Source organism: Alexandromys fortis, unplaced genomic scaffold (assembly GCF_014885135.2).
Source record: "Alexandromys fortis isolate MF-2015 unplaced genomic scaffold, M_Fortis_MF-2015_v1.1 scaffold_97, whole genome shotgun sequence".
Lineage (NCBI taxonomy): Eukaryota > Metazoa > Chordata > Mammalia > Rodentia > Cricetidae > Alexandromys > Alexandromys fortis.
The window spans coordinates 1344928-1360483 of NW_026067981.1; the positions used below are offsets into that span (position 1 = coordinate 1344928).

Here is a 15556-nt window from a genome sequence, read left to right on the forward strand (position 1 = left end):
TTCCTTCCTAATAGAGATGTCTTGGCTGTGTTTTTTATCTAATGAATTCCATTGAAATGGGTTGACTCTTAAGAAGAGGTGTCCCCCCCCCTCCCAAAGCAGCCTGATAAAGGACATTTGGAGCAGAAGGCCTATACCCCCTTGAAAACTGTCTAGCTCATTGACCTGCCATCTTTTTTTTTAATTCCTTATTTTTTATTTTCTGTACACTTTTTTTTTTTGCCTGCATGTATGTTGTTGGACATCAGATACCCTGGAAATGGAATTTTAGACAGTTGTGAGCTGCCATGTGGATCTTGGAAATGAACCCAAGTCTTCTGGAAAAGCAGCCAGAGCTCTTAACCTCCGAGTCATCTCCCTGCCCCCCATCTTCTTAGGGACTTTATTCATAGCCACCCACATTCTTTTTTCTTCCAGTCCGCAAAAAAGAGAACAAGAGGCCACTTGGTGGTACAAGTTTCTTCCACTTTATTTATAGTCAGTTAATACACAGAGAACCATTTGAATGCAAACCAAGATTCTGCGAGGTAGGGGTTTTCATGAGGCTTCAGGAAAAGAGTATTCAGGGGAAAGAATACTCAGAGTGTTCTTTCTCTGGGGCAGCTCCTCCCTCAAAATGGGCCTGGATCCTCCCAGCGCTTTAAATGAACAAAATTGTTGGGCATTAACTTTTTGAATTAAACCCAATAAAGTTGTTAGAGGCTCAGAAATTCCAGGGTGCCTGTGGGGTGAGCTGGGAAGGGGAGGACTTGGGTTTCAGTCTCTGGACATGGTTTATGACTACAAAGGCAAACTTACTACATTAGAGGGGTTGGAGCATAGCACTCCTTGCACCTGAAAGGCCAGTTAGATCTTATACTTACAGGAAAACCAAGAAAACAGCCACAAGCAAGGCCAGAAAACTAAAGAGTTTGAACAAAGTTTCAAAGGGAGAAGGGGACTCTGGTACAATTCGAGTTTTGGTGGCTTTTAGAGCCCTGTCCCACTGGGTCAAGATGGCATTTCTGGCTCCTTCCCATTTTCCTGGACCAGTCAGGCGAAAATGATATGGTGTGCATGGGCCAAAGAAGATGCTCAGAGCCAGGCGTGGGTCGGTCAGGAGCATGGCCCGCAGATCCGGTTTTGCCTTGATAGAGGTCAGGAGGTCATCGATGTATGGTATATAGTCTGATTGCAAAGCCTTGCAATAGCACAAACCAAACCTTTCCAACAGGAAGAAAAGAAATGACAGTCATGATGATGATAATCCTAGAACAAGGAAATTAAATCTCTGTCCAAAGTAAACTCTGCCACTCAGTTGGGAACAGCCTAGTGTGATCTCCCATTATGCCCATGGGCATCTAAAATGGTTCTTCCTATTTCTTTTGTTACTTCTTTGGAACAAGGTTTTAAAATGTCACCAAGACTGGCTTTTCACTCATGGAAATCTTCCTGTTTCAACCTCCCTTGGTATAGGAGGGTCTCCTGTTTGTATGTTGCTTTCATTGGTTGAATAAAGAGACTGCCTTGGCCTTTTGATAGGGCAGAACTTATGTGGGCAGAGTAGATAGAACAGAATGCTGGGAGGAAGAAGGCAGAGACAGAGAGCTGCCATGAAACTGCCAGGTCAGACATGCTGAATCTTTTCAGGTAAGCCACGACCTCATGGTTCTACACAGATTATTAGAAATGGGTTGAATCAAGATGTAAGAATTAGCCAAAAAGAGGCTAGAGCTAATGGGCCAGGCAGTGTTTAATTAATACAGATTTCCGTGTGGTTATTTCGGGGGTTAAGCTATCTGGGGCCGGGAACGTAGCCCTGTCCTCTTATTACACTTTCTAGTGCTGAGATCACAATCATGAGTCACCACACTTGGCTTCAATCTTTCTTAAAACTCAATTGTTTCTTCTTTTGTACAATATGACAAGCCATAAAATTCTGTAGAGTGAAATTCTCATACCCCTCCTACTAATCCTTTAACTCTTTGGCTGGCTCTTGTGACAGGAAGATTCTACACTACCCAGCAGTTGTAATTATTTACCCATTGTACTGGCATCCTATAATGTGATAAGACCATATTCTAGACTGAGCATAAAGGAAAAACATCAGAGCTGGAGAGAAGGCTCAGCAGTTCAGAGTTCCCAGCACCCACATGGAAGCTCATAACTGCCTGTAACTCTAGTTCCAGGGATTGGATGTTCTCTTATGGCCTATGAAGGCCTCTGCATGCAGGAGATGCAGGCACACATGTACACATATGTCCACCCCACCTTTTAGAGAAGAAATATCTGCAATGCTTTTATTGTTTTGAACCTTAAAGCTTAGACAAAGCTAGAGCAACATCTGAAAGTGAGAATTTATGAATGAGACAAGTCATTTAATAATATGGAATAATTAATAAAAAAAGCCTTATTCTTAACCTCACATTGGCCAGAGTTTCACTATGCAGTCTAAGCTGGCTTCAGACTTGCAGCAATTCTCCTGCTGTAGCCTCTCAAGCACTGAGATTACAGGTATAAAGCAATGAATTTGGATAATTATCTCTTAGTGTGCATATACATGTGTGTGGCTGCATTTGTATATGCAGGCGTGTATGTGAATGTGTGTGTATGTGTATAGAGGCAAGAAGACATGCTGGGATGTTGTTCCTCAGGCCCTTTTTTGAAAACAGAGCCTTTTTGAAAAATTTCCAAGTATGCTAGTTGGCCAGTCAGTGAGCCCTAGGAATCTGCCTCCTTAGAACTGAGAATTGAAAGCATTTCCCAGTACAGATGGTTTTTATTCATATTCTGGGGACCGAACTTAGGTCTTGATGCCCACAAGGTACTTTACAAATGAAGTTATCTCCCTAGCTCATTTTAAGATTCCCCTCTTTCAAAAATCTCCCATAGAACTCTAGATTTTCAAGTGAAGATTTGCTCGGCAGAAAGTAAAACAGATAAAGTCAGAGATAATTTTGCTGCTTGGGAGCCGTAGTAGATGATGACCATGGCTCTCTTTGTCACCCATGTTCCTTGTATTCCCTTTGGCGCTTGAGTGGGCGGGAGGAGCAGAGCATAAGCAGCACCCCATCTGAATGCCCACGGGAAATGCTAACAGCTCCTGTGTCTACTGTAGGACGTCTCCATGGCAACACAAGGGCAGCCATTGACAACGCACAATGAGTGAGCACGGCTGCATTGCGACAAAACCATGTAAGTCACCCTGGTTTAAATTGTATCTAACAAAAACTGAAAAATCTTTATCTTCAACAACTATTTGAAAATGAAAATGAGAAACTAGGTCAGTGGGTCTGTATCAAAGGCAAGGTCAGCTGACTCTTGCTTTAGAGTAAGGTCTTGGATGAAAAACAAAGCCAGTAGAGACCTCTTGAGTAAACAGAGCCTCTGGGGAAACATAGCTCTGCCTGCTGATTGTGGATAAAATGTGAGGTAATGTGCCTGGTCTGTGCGGGTTCCTTACTAGATGATTCTGGGAATTTAAAGATGCCTCAGTTGAACCCCTTGCCTCCTCTCTCTGTCCACAGGCTCTCCTAAGTTTTTCTTCCGTCTCAGACACCCCTCTTTGCCTCATCTCCACTTCACTGTTTCATCACCTAGGCTGCCATTCATAAAGGCCCCCATTAGCGCACTCACCCGCTGTGCTTGTTTTTCTTCCTTTCATTAACTTCTGCCATCATGACACTTGGGGGTGGTACTGTGATCGCACCTGTAAGACGAACACACGACAGCCCACTTTAGCTTTAACCCTAGGTTTTCTGCAAATGTGTCAGTCGCCTGAGCTGACTGGTGTGTTCCTGGCATTAACACTGTTGACTGATGAGATGAATACTTGGCCCTCTCACTAGCTACTTAATGTGATAGAACGTCAAACCTGGTTTGATCAATGGTGTCATTTAATCATCTGAAGCTTCAATTTTTATTGAACAAGTTGATTCAGTCAAAATACTAGGGAGACACGTGTTTTTCTAATCCCTGATTTATCATTTGTGCTGTGGTGACGTGTCACTATGCCAGAATAATTCTTAGTGAATGGATTCCATTTTTAATGTCCAGGATTAAAGTTCACAAAGCAAACAACAACTTAATAAATGTGCCCAGCTATTTCTCACACAGTTACCTTTTAGGACCTGAACAACCCATCGAGCTTGTGTTTCTCCTGTGGGTATCATGGAGCCCAGGGGTTTGATGAGGCCAATCACAGCCAGAGTTGGTTTGGGCAGATGTGCAGGCAAGATGTACTTGTACAGTGATGCTTGGCCATCCTCAACTTTCACTACAGATTCGTCGAGGAAAGGGAAAGCAAAGGTGTAGCCAGTGGCAAAGACGATGAGATCAATAGGCTCTTCCTTTGGGGTGTTGTTAAATATGACAGAGTTTTCCTTCACCTCCTTGATACTTGACTTGATCAACACTTTCCCAGTGATGATACGGCCCGGGAGCTCATCATTTAGCACAGGTTCTCTCAGCTGAGTCCTAAACAAAAACATGAGCAGAGAGAGCTGTAGGTCAACCCTGGAGTCTTCTCTTTACTCTCCTTGGCGCGACCAGAGCTGCCAATCTTGGACGAACCATATCCAAGAGTTAAGAAATATGTTTACCACTTACTGGGGTTTGGACGAACCATATCCAAGAGTTAAGAAATATGTTTACCACTTACTGGGGTTTGAAAGCCGGAGAGACGGCCAGGGCCTTCTGCAGTCTCTCTTTCTTGTGTTGACTTTCAGCATTCAGCGACTACTCTCATTCTAGAGACAGCAGAATGCTGAAGGACCGCAAGGGAAACCAGGAAGAATTGTGCAAGGAAATCACCATCGTGTGCCAAAGGAACACAAAGAGCATCATCTTTTTCTGGTACAGCCCTTTCTCAAGAGAGATTTTTTTTTTTTAGTAGCTTTGCTGTGAGTTGAACGTGTTTATGGTGAATGCACAGAAAGAGAGTGTATGGTAAAATGGAAACAGAAGAGAGTAGGCACTCATAAGCATAGTCTCTTCTACAGTGTGTGGACTTAACACAGTTTGGGCAAGTCAAATGGTCCTTAGGGACTTCTCCTGTTCATCTGAAAAGTACAGATACTGACACCTGAGTAAGGCGAGAAAGCTTATGAAAAGGTTGTGTAAGTGGGAATTTTAGAAACGGAAAAGAACTGACTACATCAAAGAGAGACGGAATTGTACGTCTTCAGTACTGTCAGTCACCTAGATAAAACCTATGGCAGCAGATGCTTTCGTGGAAAGACCTAGGGCTCTCAAGAGGTCTAGAGGGAGAAGAGGGAATAAGGAAAGATGTGACAATGGTAGAGGGAAGTGGCAAGAGGGCCGCACTCAGAGAGAATCCCCGCCCATCACCATTGTGATCTGAGGCCACCCATCCATAGTGGTCCTGAATGAAATCTGGAGGTGACCAGAGAGGGTTTGCAGGGCACCTGGCAATGAATCTGAATTGTTGTGATGGCTATTCTTGGCTGTCAATTGACCACATCTGGAATTAACAAAAAACCCAAGTTGCTGGGGACATTTGTAAGGGATTTTTAGGTAATTGGATTACTTGAGGTCTGAAGACCCATCTTAAATCCAGGCCATGACTTCTTGTGGCAGCTGAAAGACAGAAAGAAGGCTTTGCTCTTTTCCTGCTTGTCCTTGTTCTGTCTGGCAAGTCCACCCCTTCACTGGAGTTAGAACCTATTTATTTGGATTCTGACATATACTGAAGTCCATCTGAGACTTTCAACTTTGTAGACTGAATAACTTCTGTGGTTTTGGTCTTTCCACTAGTGGACAGCTATTGTTGGACTGGCTGGACCACAGCCTATAACCCCTTCTAATAAATCTCCATATATTCAAATGAATGAAAAAATACATATCTGTTCTCTTCCTCTAAAACAATTGGCTCAACTTAATGAATGACAAAGTGACACTTAGTTCTTGCTAATGGGATAAGCTGGAGGTTTTAATTAAAGGTTAGGTTGAAATCAAAATGGTCACAAAGGCAGGAAGGCCCTGTCCCTACAGAGACACCTTAGGGTAACTATTAGACTCAGCCCACCCCCAAGTGATACAATGCAAGTTGCTTTTGTTGACAGTCAAAGACAGATTAATCTTCTGTTTGCTGGATCTGAGGCCCAAACTCTTACTAATTGAGCTAGGGCAAGTGACTAGAGTTTTCTGCCTTAACTTTTCCACCCCAATAGACAGAATATAATACTTACCTTGAAGAGTCATTGGCAAGGTGGAACACAGAAAATTGCCTACAGAGCACTTGCTAGTTCATTCTTACTGTGAGTAAACTTTTTTTGGTACCTTTTTTGTTTATTGTAGCATTACTCACATTAACCATGCCCTGGCAATAACCCAAGTTTCCAAGAAAAAAATTACTAAATAAAGAAATGTGGTTTATGCACACAGTGGAATATTGTTTACTCCATAAAAACAGGGAAATCTTCCAGTAAGCCAGTCAGAGAAGGGGGAGCACTACACAATACCATATATATGAAGTGTCGGAAGTACACTCATCCAAGCAGAGAGCAGAACATGACCAACAAGTGGAGAGAGGAGAACTGGGAATTACTGCCCAATGGTGTCACATCTCTGCTACATGAGAGAAATGCATTCTAGATATCTGTCAGGGAAGGTTTTATTATGCTTTGTTTTTGAGATTATAATTAGGACATTTCTCCCTTCCCTTCTTCACTCCAAACCCTTCCTACTCACCTTCAAATTCATGGCCTCGTTTTACACTAATTATTATTACATGCATATATGTATAAGTAAATGTATGTGTATTTACATATATTGTCTTTTTGTAAAAATGTGCTGTATTTTTTCTTTGTATTTATTTTACATCCTGGCTGCAAATTTCTCTCCCTTTTTTCCCTTCCAGTTCCTCCCCTTTATCCTCTCTGTTCCCCCCCCCCCCCCCCTCCTCCTCCTTTTTTTTTTTTTTTTTTTTTAACACTCAACCTTCTCACTGCTATTGGAAAGGTCAACACTCTCTCTTCATAATACCCATCATCAGATCCATTTACCTGTCTTCGGGAGCCACACCGTAATTCACATGGTTGAACCAGCTGTTCATCTTTTTTGATATCAACCAACTCACAATTGGAGTTGGGAGAGAATTTCTGAACATGTTCTGAAATCGTGTCATGAATATCATGTCCCACGGGTAACCTGAATCAAAGACACGGCTGATCACCCATGCCCCTCCGGTGGTGCTGAGGAACACCTGGAACCAACCAAAGAGTTACAGGGATGAAGACTGATATAATATGTCTGTTACTGTGAGAACACACGCCTGACAAGATAATCTTGGTTCCTCCCATAGTTTGGATTTACAGAGCATTAAAACACCACAGGATGTTCACCAGATTGAGAGATGATAGCAACTTACAGAGAGCTTTAAGTCTCATATGAGAAGGCCACGGACTTTTGGTTGTAATTTTATATACCCACTGGAGGCATTGAGAACAGGGTACAGCAGAAACGGGGAGTTGTCTACAAAGGTGATATCAATATAAGTACTGGCTTGACCGGCAATACAACTCATTAAAGTATTAATTTGGGTATTCCCTCCTTCCCACCCTCCCTCCCTCCCTCTCTTCCATCTGTCCTTCTTTCTCAATCATATTGGCCATTTGACCATTTTCATTTACCTTTTAGCTGATGAGGCTAAGAAAATAGTGTTTTGATATCCACACTGTAAGTAATTTTCTGAATAACTGTTCAGAAAGCAAAACATTTGCCTACCCAATTTGTTGTTGGCTGATCCAAGCAGACTGAACACATTACTTCTTCTCCTACATAATTGAGGCATGAAGGGTACAGCCAGTGTTGTGACTTTTGTGCAATGTTATTACATCATGGGCAGTGGGCACAGGCCTGGAAACGTGGTATGAGCCTCAGGCCTAGCAGAGGTTCTGATAGGAGCAAGTTGCACTGACTGAGGCTGCCCCTTTGTCATGATACAGCATGGTAGACATCACTTCTACTTCAAACCAGGGGCACAGACATTTCTTTGTTAATTCAAAAGTGACAAGATAAATGTCAAGGCATGTTTTTTGATTACAGGAATTTCCAGATAATTAGAGAAGGAGAAACAATGTTAACACAGGTGGAGACTGTAGTGGCCCCAATCCTTCTAAGTTTTGTTTTCAGAAGTTTCTTTCTTTTTCTTCAGAACAATGTAACCAAATTGCTAAGTCACTTCAAATCAATTAACTCATGTTTTAGTGAATGAAGAGTTCCTTTGTCTAAAGTAATGGGAGAATCTCAAAGTTACACCCCCTCGATATTTTTCTTCATGCCCCCCCCCCCCACTTATTTATCTGACATCTGTTTCTGCTACAGCTTCGTGCTCCATGAGAGTGGTTCTTGGTTTGTTGGATTGGTGCATCCTGAGTAGGGAAAGCTCACTTTGTACCAAATGTAAATGTATTTTTTCAGTATAAGAGAGAGATCATTCTTGGCGGTGGTGGTGCACGCCTTTAATCCCAGCACTCGGGAGGCAGGGGCAGGTGGATCTCTGTGAGTTCAAGGCTAGCATGGTCTACAAGAGCTAGTTCTAGAACAGTCAGAGCTGTTACACAGAGAAACCCTGTCTTGAAACACACACACACACACACACACACACACACACACACACAGATCTTTGCTGCTGTGGCAAAGAGGAAATAAAGACAAAGAAGTGGAAATGCTGAAATCAGCCCTTCAGCAAGAATATAAATGGAAGATTTGAACAAGATCATGGAGTGCTTCCCATACTTATGACATTTATCACAATGTTTGACATTTATCATGATGTCAAGGGAACCTCAACTGAAGAACTGCCTCAATCAGGTTGGCCTGTGGTCACATCTGTGAGAGACTGTCCTGATTGATGATCAGTACAGGAGATCCCAGCCCATTGTGGGCAGCAGCAGCGTCCCTGAACAAGAGGGCCTGGGTTGCGTAAGAAAGCTAGTCAAACATAAGCCAGGGAGTAAGTCAGTAAGCAGTGCCCCTTGGTGGTTTCTGCCTTCACTTCCTTCACTGATGGACTGTGACCTGGGAGTTTCAGCCAAATAACCCTTTTCTCCCCTCGAACTGTTTATGCTCATCAGAAAGCAACCAGCACAGTGGCTTTTCAGAGGATTTGTTTGTTGGTGGTGTGGAGTCTGCACGGTGTGTTACGAGTGGGAGAGAGGACTGTGGGTGGGGCTGTCGGGATGAAGGGCAGATTCCTAACTCGTGGACTTTGAGTCCGTGAGGCTTGGGTTTGAGGACTTCCTTGAATACCAGGCAGTGGCATGACTTTATGCTCGTTATGGCTCTCATTCCTGGTTTACTGGCTGTAATCAGGGGCATGGGCAGTACCTATCTCAGTGGCTTGCTTTGGTGAAGTAATGGATCAAGGAGCATCTAGTGCAGTACTTGGCAATGAGTAATCCAGGGAAATATTAACTGTCTCTCCAGTTTGTTAGTAGACAAGGAGGCAGGCTCAGCATGAGGTGGTGGGGACCTGAGAGAGCAGCAACTAAAGAAAGAGAAGGGTCTTTCCAGCACTTGGGAGGCAGAGGCAGGTGGATCTCTGTGAGTTCGAGTCCAGCCTGGTCTACAAAGGGAGTTCCAGGACAGGCTCCAAAGCTACAGAGAAACCCTGTCTCAAAAAACCAAAAGAAAAAAAGAAAAAGAAAGAAAGAGAAGGGTCAATGAGAGCCGTTAGCAAGAAAGCCTTGCCAGGATTGAGGGACCCACGGGACTGGGTGAAGAAAACATTTCCTGTAGCTCTGTTTGGAGGGTAAGAAAAGTGACAAAATTAAGTGTTACAGAATCAAGGTCTGGAGCAAAGGTGGCAACTGGGACCCACAGTAGAGTATATGATACTCAGCCTAAGCATTGAGCTGGGCATGATGGCGCATGCCTATAATTATGGCACTGAGTGACAAGGGGGTATAGGAGTTCAAGGTCATTGTCAGCTAGACAGCAAGCTCCGGGCTAGCCTGAACTACGTGAAACCTTGTCTTGAAACAAGCCAGAAGTCCTCCAAAAATCTGTTGTTAGCTGGATCTGGTGGCATAAGCCCGTAATTTCAGCATTCTGAAGGCAGAAGCAGGAGGATTATTACAATTTCAAGGCGAACCTGATCTATGTATTGAGTTTTAGGCTAGCAAGGGTGACATAGTAGAAAGACCCTAGTCTCCAAAAAAAAAAAAATTAGTTTTCTGTTGGGCATTTTAGTCTTTTGACGTTTATCATAATGTTTGACATTTATCATAATGTCAAACACTGTTTGACTAAAACATACATGTTAAGATGAAGGTTTCATTAGGTAACATCAAGGGGGGTACCTTTTTTGCTAAATGGCTGGCCTCCACAGCAATATCTGTTCCAGAATTTCCCATTCCGACCACAAGGACTCGCTTGTCCTTAAATATGTCCGGATGTTTATACTGTCGGCTGTGGAAGTACTGTCCTTTAAAGTTTTTCAGACCTATAGAGAAAAGAATAGCACACAGAGAACTTATAAATTCAGTAAATGAAGCATAAATATTTCCCTCTGGTAACACCTTGAAAGATGATTTAGGCTTCTTTTTATTAATACTAGGAAACTCTAGTTTGAGAAAACCTGGAATGTTCATATACAAGTTCACATAATGTTATCTGGATATTATTTACTTAATTGCTTATGTGATTGTTGGAAAAAAAGGTTAATTATTTCACTAGACAGAGCTCTCATTGTGCTCACCAAATGATGAAGTACTAATCTGAAGTACTGAGACACAGAACAGACTGCACAGACCTGCGAGGCATTGTTACCACATCAGGGTAGACGGATGCCAATGGGAGGGGCATGTTCTACTTGGCAGGGGATTTAGTTACGTTGTGTAGCTTTTCATAAACAGGAGAAAGAGCAGAGAAGTGAATCACTGATTTCATTCATCAAACTTTTGGGGGGCCCTGGCTGTGTGCCAGGCATTGTACTAGATAATATGTGGGAATAAGACCCGTGAACCATGGTCCCCACTCACAAAGGTTATGTTTGGAGATGTTTGCTTACCGTCCACAGTTCAGGCTGAGCTCGCTGAGTCAGAGTTTGCTCAGAGAGAAAAGGTTGGGTGTGACATCAGGACCACATCTCCTGGGCTTGGAGATAGCTCAGGATGTTGGGGCCAAATCCCATTGAGACATCCCAATGCAAACAGAAGGCTTTTGGAAAAATCCTCCCAAGGCTGCACTACACAATCTGCTCAACAGAGACCCTGGCTTATCACTGTAGAAGAATGATAAGAGTCTAGGCTCTCAGGAAAAACACTGTGACTGCAGGAAGTGGCTGTCTTAAGACTAGGCAGCTCTGTAGTTCACATTGGATCACGCACACTCTGGCATGAATCCTGGTCAAAACTTAGGCACATTTGAGATCATTTAGTATTTTGGTCCAAAGTTTTACAAAGTTCAAGAATGAACTCAGTTCAGGAACTCTATATAGTTCAGAGACCTTTCAGGAAAAGATAACTGGAAAAGGCCACGGTGGATCATAGAGTTGTCTCTTGATTCGTAGTTACCTTAGAATATCTCTCCCTCAGTCTGTATGAGATACAAATGAACAGATAGGAGACAAACCACAGGCATCTTCTCTGGATCAATACCTTCCTCTTTTACCTCCCAGGAGGACAGAGTAAGAATTTACAGCAGGTAAATATGTCTGTGTAAACAATGTATGCAGAATGTATGTGACTAAAGAAATATAACTAGTTATTTGGGGGAAATGGCACACTAATTCTAATTGTGATACCCATTCGTTTTTACCAAGATTCTTGACAACTCACCATTTGGAATTGCTTTCAGAACCTGTGATAAATACTTTGGATATCCTCACTGAACTTAAATTTTTGTCATGGTTCACAACCACTCCAAAGTAGGGAGGAAATGGCAGAGTTGGGAAGCCTCCATTTAAAGTCAGGATCAGAGTCTTGGAGCTCAGAGCCTCCCAGAGAGCCATGGAGCCAGGGATTTCAAATTGGCAGTGTCTGATAAAAAATGATATGAAGGGCTGTGGCCTTTATGTAGCCCTCTTCCCTTGATTTGTGATACAAGCATTTGGGTAAAGTGAGCTAACCTCTTCAATTTGTCAGCAACTCAACACACCTGGAGGCTGAGAAAAGTGATGGAAGAGGCTGAAGACTGTTATCTGGTGAACCGTGGGGGCTTAGTTTGTGCTTTGCAGATGGGCAGCTCATCCAGATCAAACCGAACACAGTGGCTGGCCTGCATTCATAGTCTGTGCTATTCCAGTCTGATATAGCTCCCAGGGTAGGTTCAGAACATGGCGTCTCTGAGTTTGGACTACTGCTATTGCTCCAAGTCTTACGTGGTTTGTGATTCCTATACCAAACCCTATTTATGCCTTTAATACTAGTTACAGGTTGAACTCACTTCTGAGTTATCAACTCTTAGTGTAATATATTGTGAGTACTGAGTACATGGGTTTTTTTGGGGGGTTTGTTTTTCTATACTATGAAGCTTCCTGGGTTCTTGGGGGTGATCCTACATGAGGAGCTCTTTCAGAGATATTTGAATGGCTGGCTGGCTTTTCAAGGCTTTGATCTGCAGGCAAGAGAGCCAAGTGTTAACGTTGCCTTGAGGGCTCACAAGAGTCTCTTACTGAATATATTCAAGTAAAAGCTTAGAGATCTTTGTTTATTTTAATGTGTGTGTGCATGTGTGTGTGCGTGTGTGTGTGCACTTGGCTGACATTACATGTGCCCAGAAAGCACCTTTCCTTACTGAGCCATCTCACTGGCCTAGGCTTGGGTTGCTTAGGGAAGCTTCCTGAATTAAGAAGATGTCTGGCTAGGTTCTTTTCAATTTAGCAATTCTGTCCTAGGGAAGTTTTTAGGGCCTACTTATCCTAATCTGACCTGAGCTGATTGAGCTCTGGGTTGGATCCAGGCCAACTGGAGGTAGGTGAGATAGTGTAAGATGGATCTTGGGATCACTTCAGGTCATGTTGAGAAGATCTGGAGAAAAATTTCCTTGGCTAACTTTTGAAAACTTCCTGCAGATGAAATAAACTTCTAAGTCATTGAATCTTCTATATCTCTGAGTTGATATAGAGCTGGAATTTGGCACAGAGTAGCATGAATTATGGTTGCAAAAGCTAGGTAAAGGAACTGAGACCTGACAATGTCTTAACTTGTATCCTGAGATTAATTTCCCTTTGGGCTATTGTTCCAGTGCCAGGAAGCTTTTATTTGCCCACTCTGAGGGAGGCAAGCAAGCAAGCAAGCACAAATCAAGTTTCTCATTCCATTATTCCAAGACTACCTTTTCTGTCCTTTAAACCCAAATTTAGCAGTGAGCAGCAGCTGCTGAGGTGAGCAAGTTGTGTAAGCATCCCAGATTTCAGAAGACTAAGTACTGCCTGTCTTTTAGGGAGGAGCACGGAACCTCAGTGAAGCAGAAGCCTTCTTAGCATGTCACCCACGATTCTCGTCTGCATTAGTAATTTGTTTGAAAGCCAAAAATTGTCTGGTTAGAAAAAGTTCTCCTTGGAAAAAAAATGTTACATCACAATTTTAACTATTTAATGAAAGAGCCCTAAGAATTCATCTCGGGACCAACCATGTATCAGGATGGGTGCTTGAAACAATTCAAGGTAATTGGTAGAAAATTCTGTACCTGGAAAGGAATTCAGTGGCAAGTGAGGATTAGTTAGAAAACCAGTGCAGACCATGACAGCATCAAATATAGCTGAGCTTTGCTTCCCTTCATGGAGAGTGACCACTTCCCATTGTCCAGAGGTAGCAAAATCTGGGCATTTTGTTACACTGCATACTTTAGTCTGAAAAGAATCACAGACATGATTAGCAGATGTCAAGTTTATTTTCAGGGCTGACTGATTCACTGGTGGATTTTTCAAAAGGTCTAGAATAGAAAGCCCAAGCCTACTTAAGGACAAGAACCCTAGAATCCCAGTCAGGCTTTCAAACCTAATGTGATGTATTAGGTAGAAAGCTTTTAAGTTTGAAAAAGTGGAAACCAAAGGCATTGAATGATTCACTCGAATTCTTATTGGCAATGATAGAACCTTGGGAGTAGTCCAAGGCTCAAATAATCTATTTTTTGTTTGTTTTTTATTGAACTCATATATGTAAATGAATAGTAAGGGTTTTTTGTTTGTTTGTTTGGTTTGGTTTTCTGGGACAGGGTTTCTCTGTAGCTTTGGAGCCTGTCCTGGAACTACCTCTTGTAGACCAGGCTGGCCTCATACTCACAGAGACCCATCTGCCTCTGCCTCCAGAGTGCTGAGATTAAAGGCATGCGCCACCATTGGCCGGTTATGACTGTCAAGTTTTAATTCATTACTTATGTTCTGCTGCTCAAACCCAGGTCTTCAGATGTGGTGTGCTAGGCAAGCCCTCTATTCCAAGTCCCAACCTTATAATTCATGTTTCTGGTGATGCTTGAAAATTATTCTTTCTGTTATGCAACCTTGTTTATCACAGAGAACTTTCTTTAACAATAGTTCCTTTAACAGAGACAATGATTATATATCATTGAAAATAAAAGTTGATCATAGTTATCTTAGCATAACTATGCTTAGCATAAAGTCTTAGACAAAACACAACCAGAGATTGACTGCTAACCTTATGGCCCTAATTATTTAGGAGTATTCCAAGGTTTACAGATAACATATTTTTTTGTTTCCATCGAATACACATATGCAAATAAGTATTAAGTTCTGACTTATTGATTGTGTGCTGGGGAGCAAACCCAGGTCTTCAAATGTGGCATGCTACATAAGTAAGTAGTCTACTTCCAATTCCAAGCTGTTTATAAGAAAATTAATACAGGTCAAACTTCAAAGTAAAAATTGCTTACTAACCAAGAGGTTTTGCTGTCTTTCTTTTTTAAAACATCAGAAGTTGGTTTTTTTTTAAAGTCCTTTCAACAGACTTCATTGTTTGCTTTAACATTCAAATGCCTTTGGGCTTCTACATTTGTTTTCTTTTTTTGCAAAAATACCTTATTTTTGTCTTGTATTTGCTTTATATCTTGCTTACAAAGTTATGAAGTTAATAGCTTTTATACCAAAATGTAAGAAAGCTGCTAAGAAATGTCTTATACCTTTGCATTAGCCATTCTGTGTGAGGCAAAGGCCTCATTACTCTTACCAGTTCACTAGCTCATCTACAGAGCTTAGGGCTGTGCTACAGAGAGGGGATAGGAGATAAGTGAAAGAAAACTTCCTGCCTTCTAATTGATGCTCACATCTTACCTTGAACTGAATGCATTTCAGAAGGTTGAACCGGCTTGCATATAGCTTGAGATATTCCAGGAACAGAGAATTTGGCACAAAGTTTGGGTAGTCTTCTGGGAATGGAAAATCTGAGTAACAAGACATCTCCTTGCTACTGTTAGAAACCACAGATTTGTAAAGACTGGCTCTGCCTTCTTCAACATGTTCCTGTGTAAACAGAGCACATTCATGAGCATGCACACATGCAAACACACACACACACACACACACACACGCAATGTTACTGTTTTTGAAATCCTGAACATTGGTTGAATTTAAGCTAACCAAGATAACATACAT

At 42.2% G+C, this 15556-nt stretch overlaps 1 protein-coding gene across 2 annotated transcripts in view; it reads right to left on the minus strand.

The window, feature by feature from the left end:
• Positions 1–451: 451 nt before the first annotated feature.
• Fmo1 (flavin containing dimethylaniline monoxygenase 1) overlaps positions 452–15556 on the minus strand; it is a 32349-nt gene continuing 17244 nt past the window's right edge. For both annotated transcript variants that reach the window (XM_050158306.1, XM_050158305.1), the window contains 7 exons: positions 15236–15424; positions 13636–13798; positions 10305–10447; positions 7005–7204; positions 4100–4455; positions 3616–3688; positions 452–1202 (listed from right to left, as the gene is read on the minus strand). In XM_050158306.1, coding sequence (XP_050014263.1) covers positions 860–1202; positions 3616–3688; positions 4100–4455; positions 7005–7204; positions 10305–10447; positions 13636–13798; positions 15236–15424 — 1467 coding nt within the window. In that variant the 3' untranslated portion in view covers positions 452–859. The remainder of the gene's footprint in view (positions 1203–3615; positions 3689–4099; positions 4456–7004; positions 7205–10304; positions 10448–13635; positions 13799–15235; positions 15425–15556) is intronic.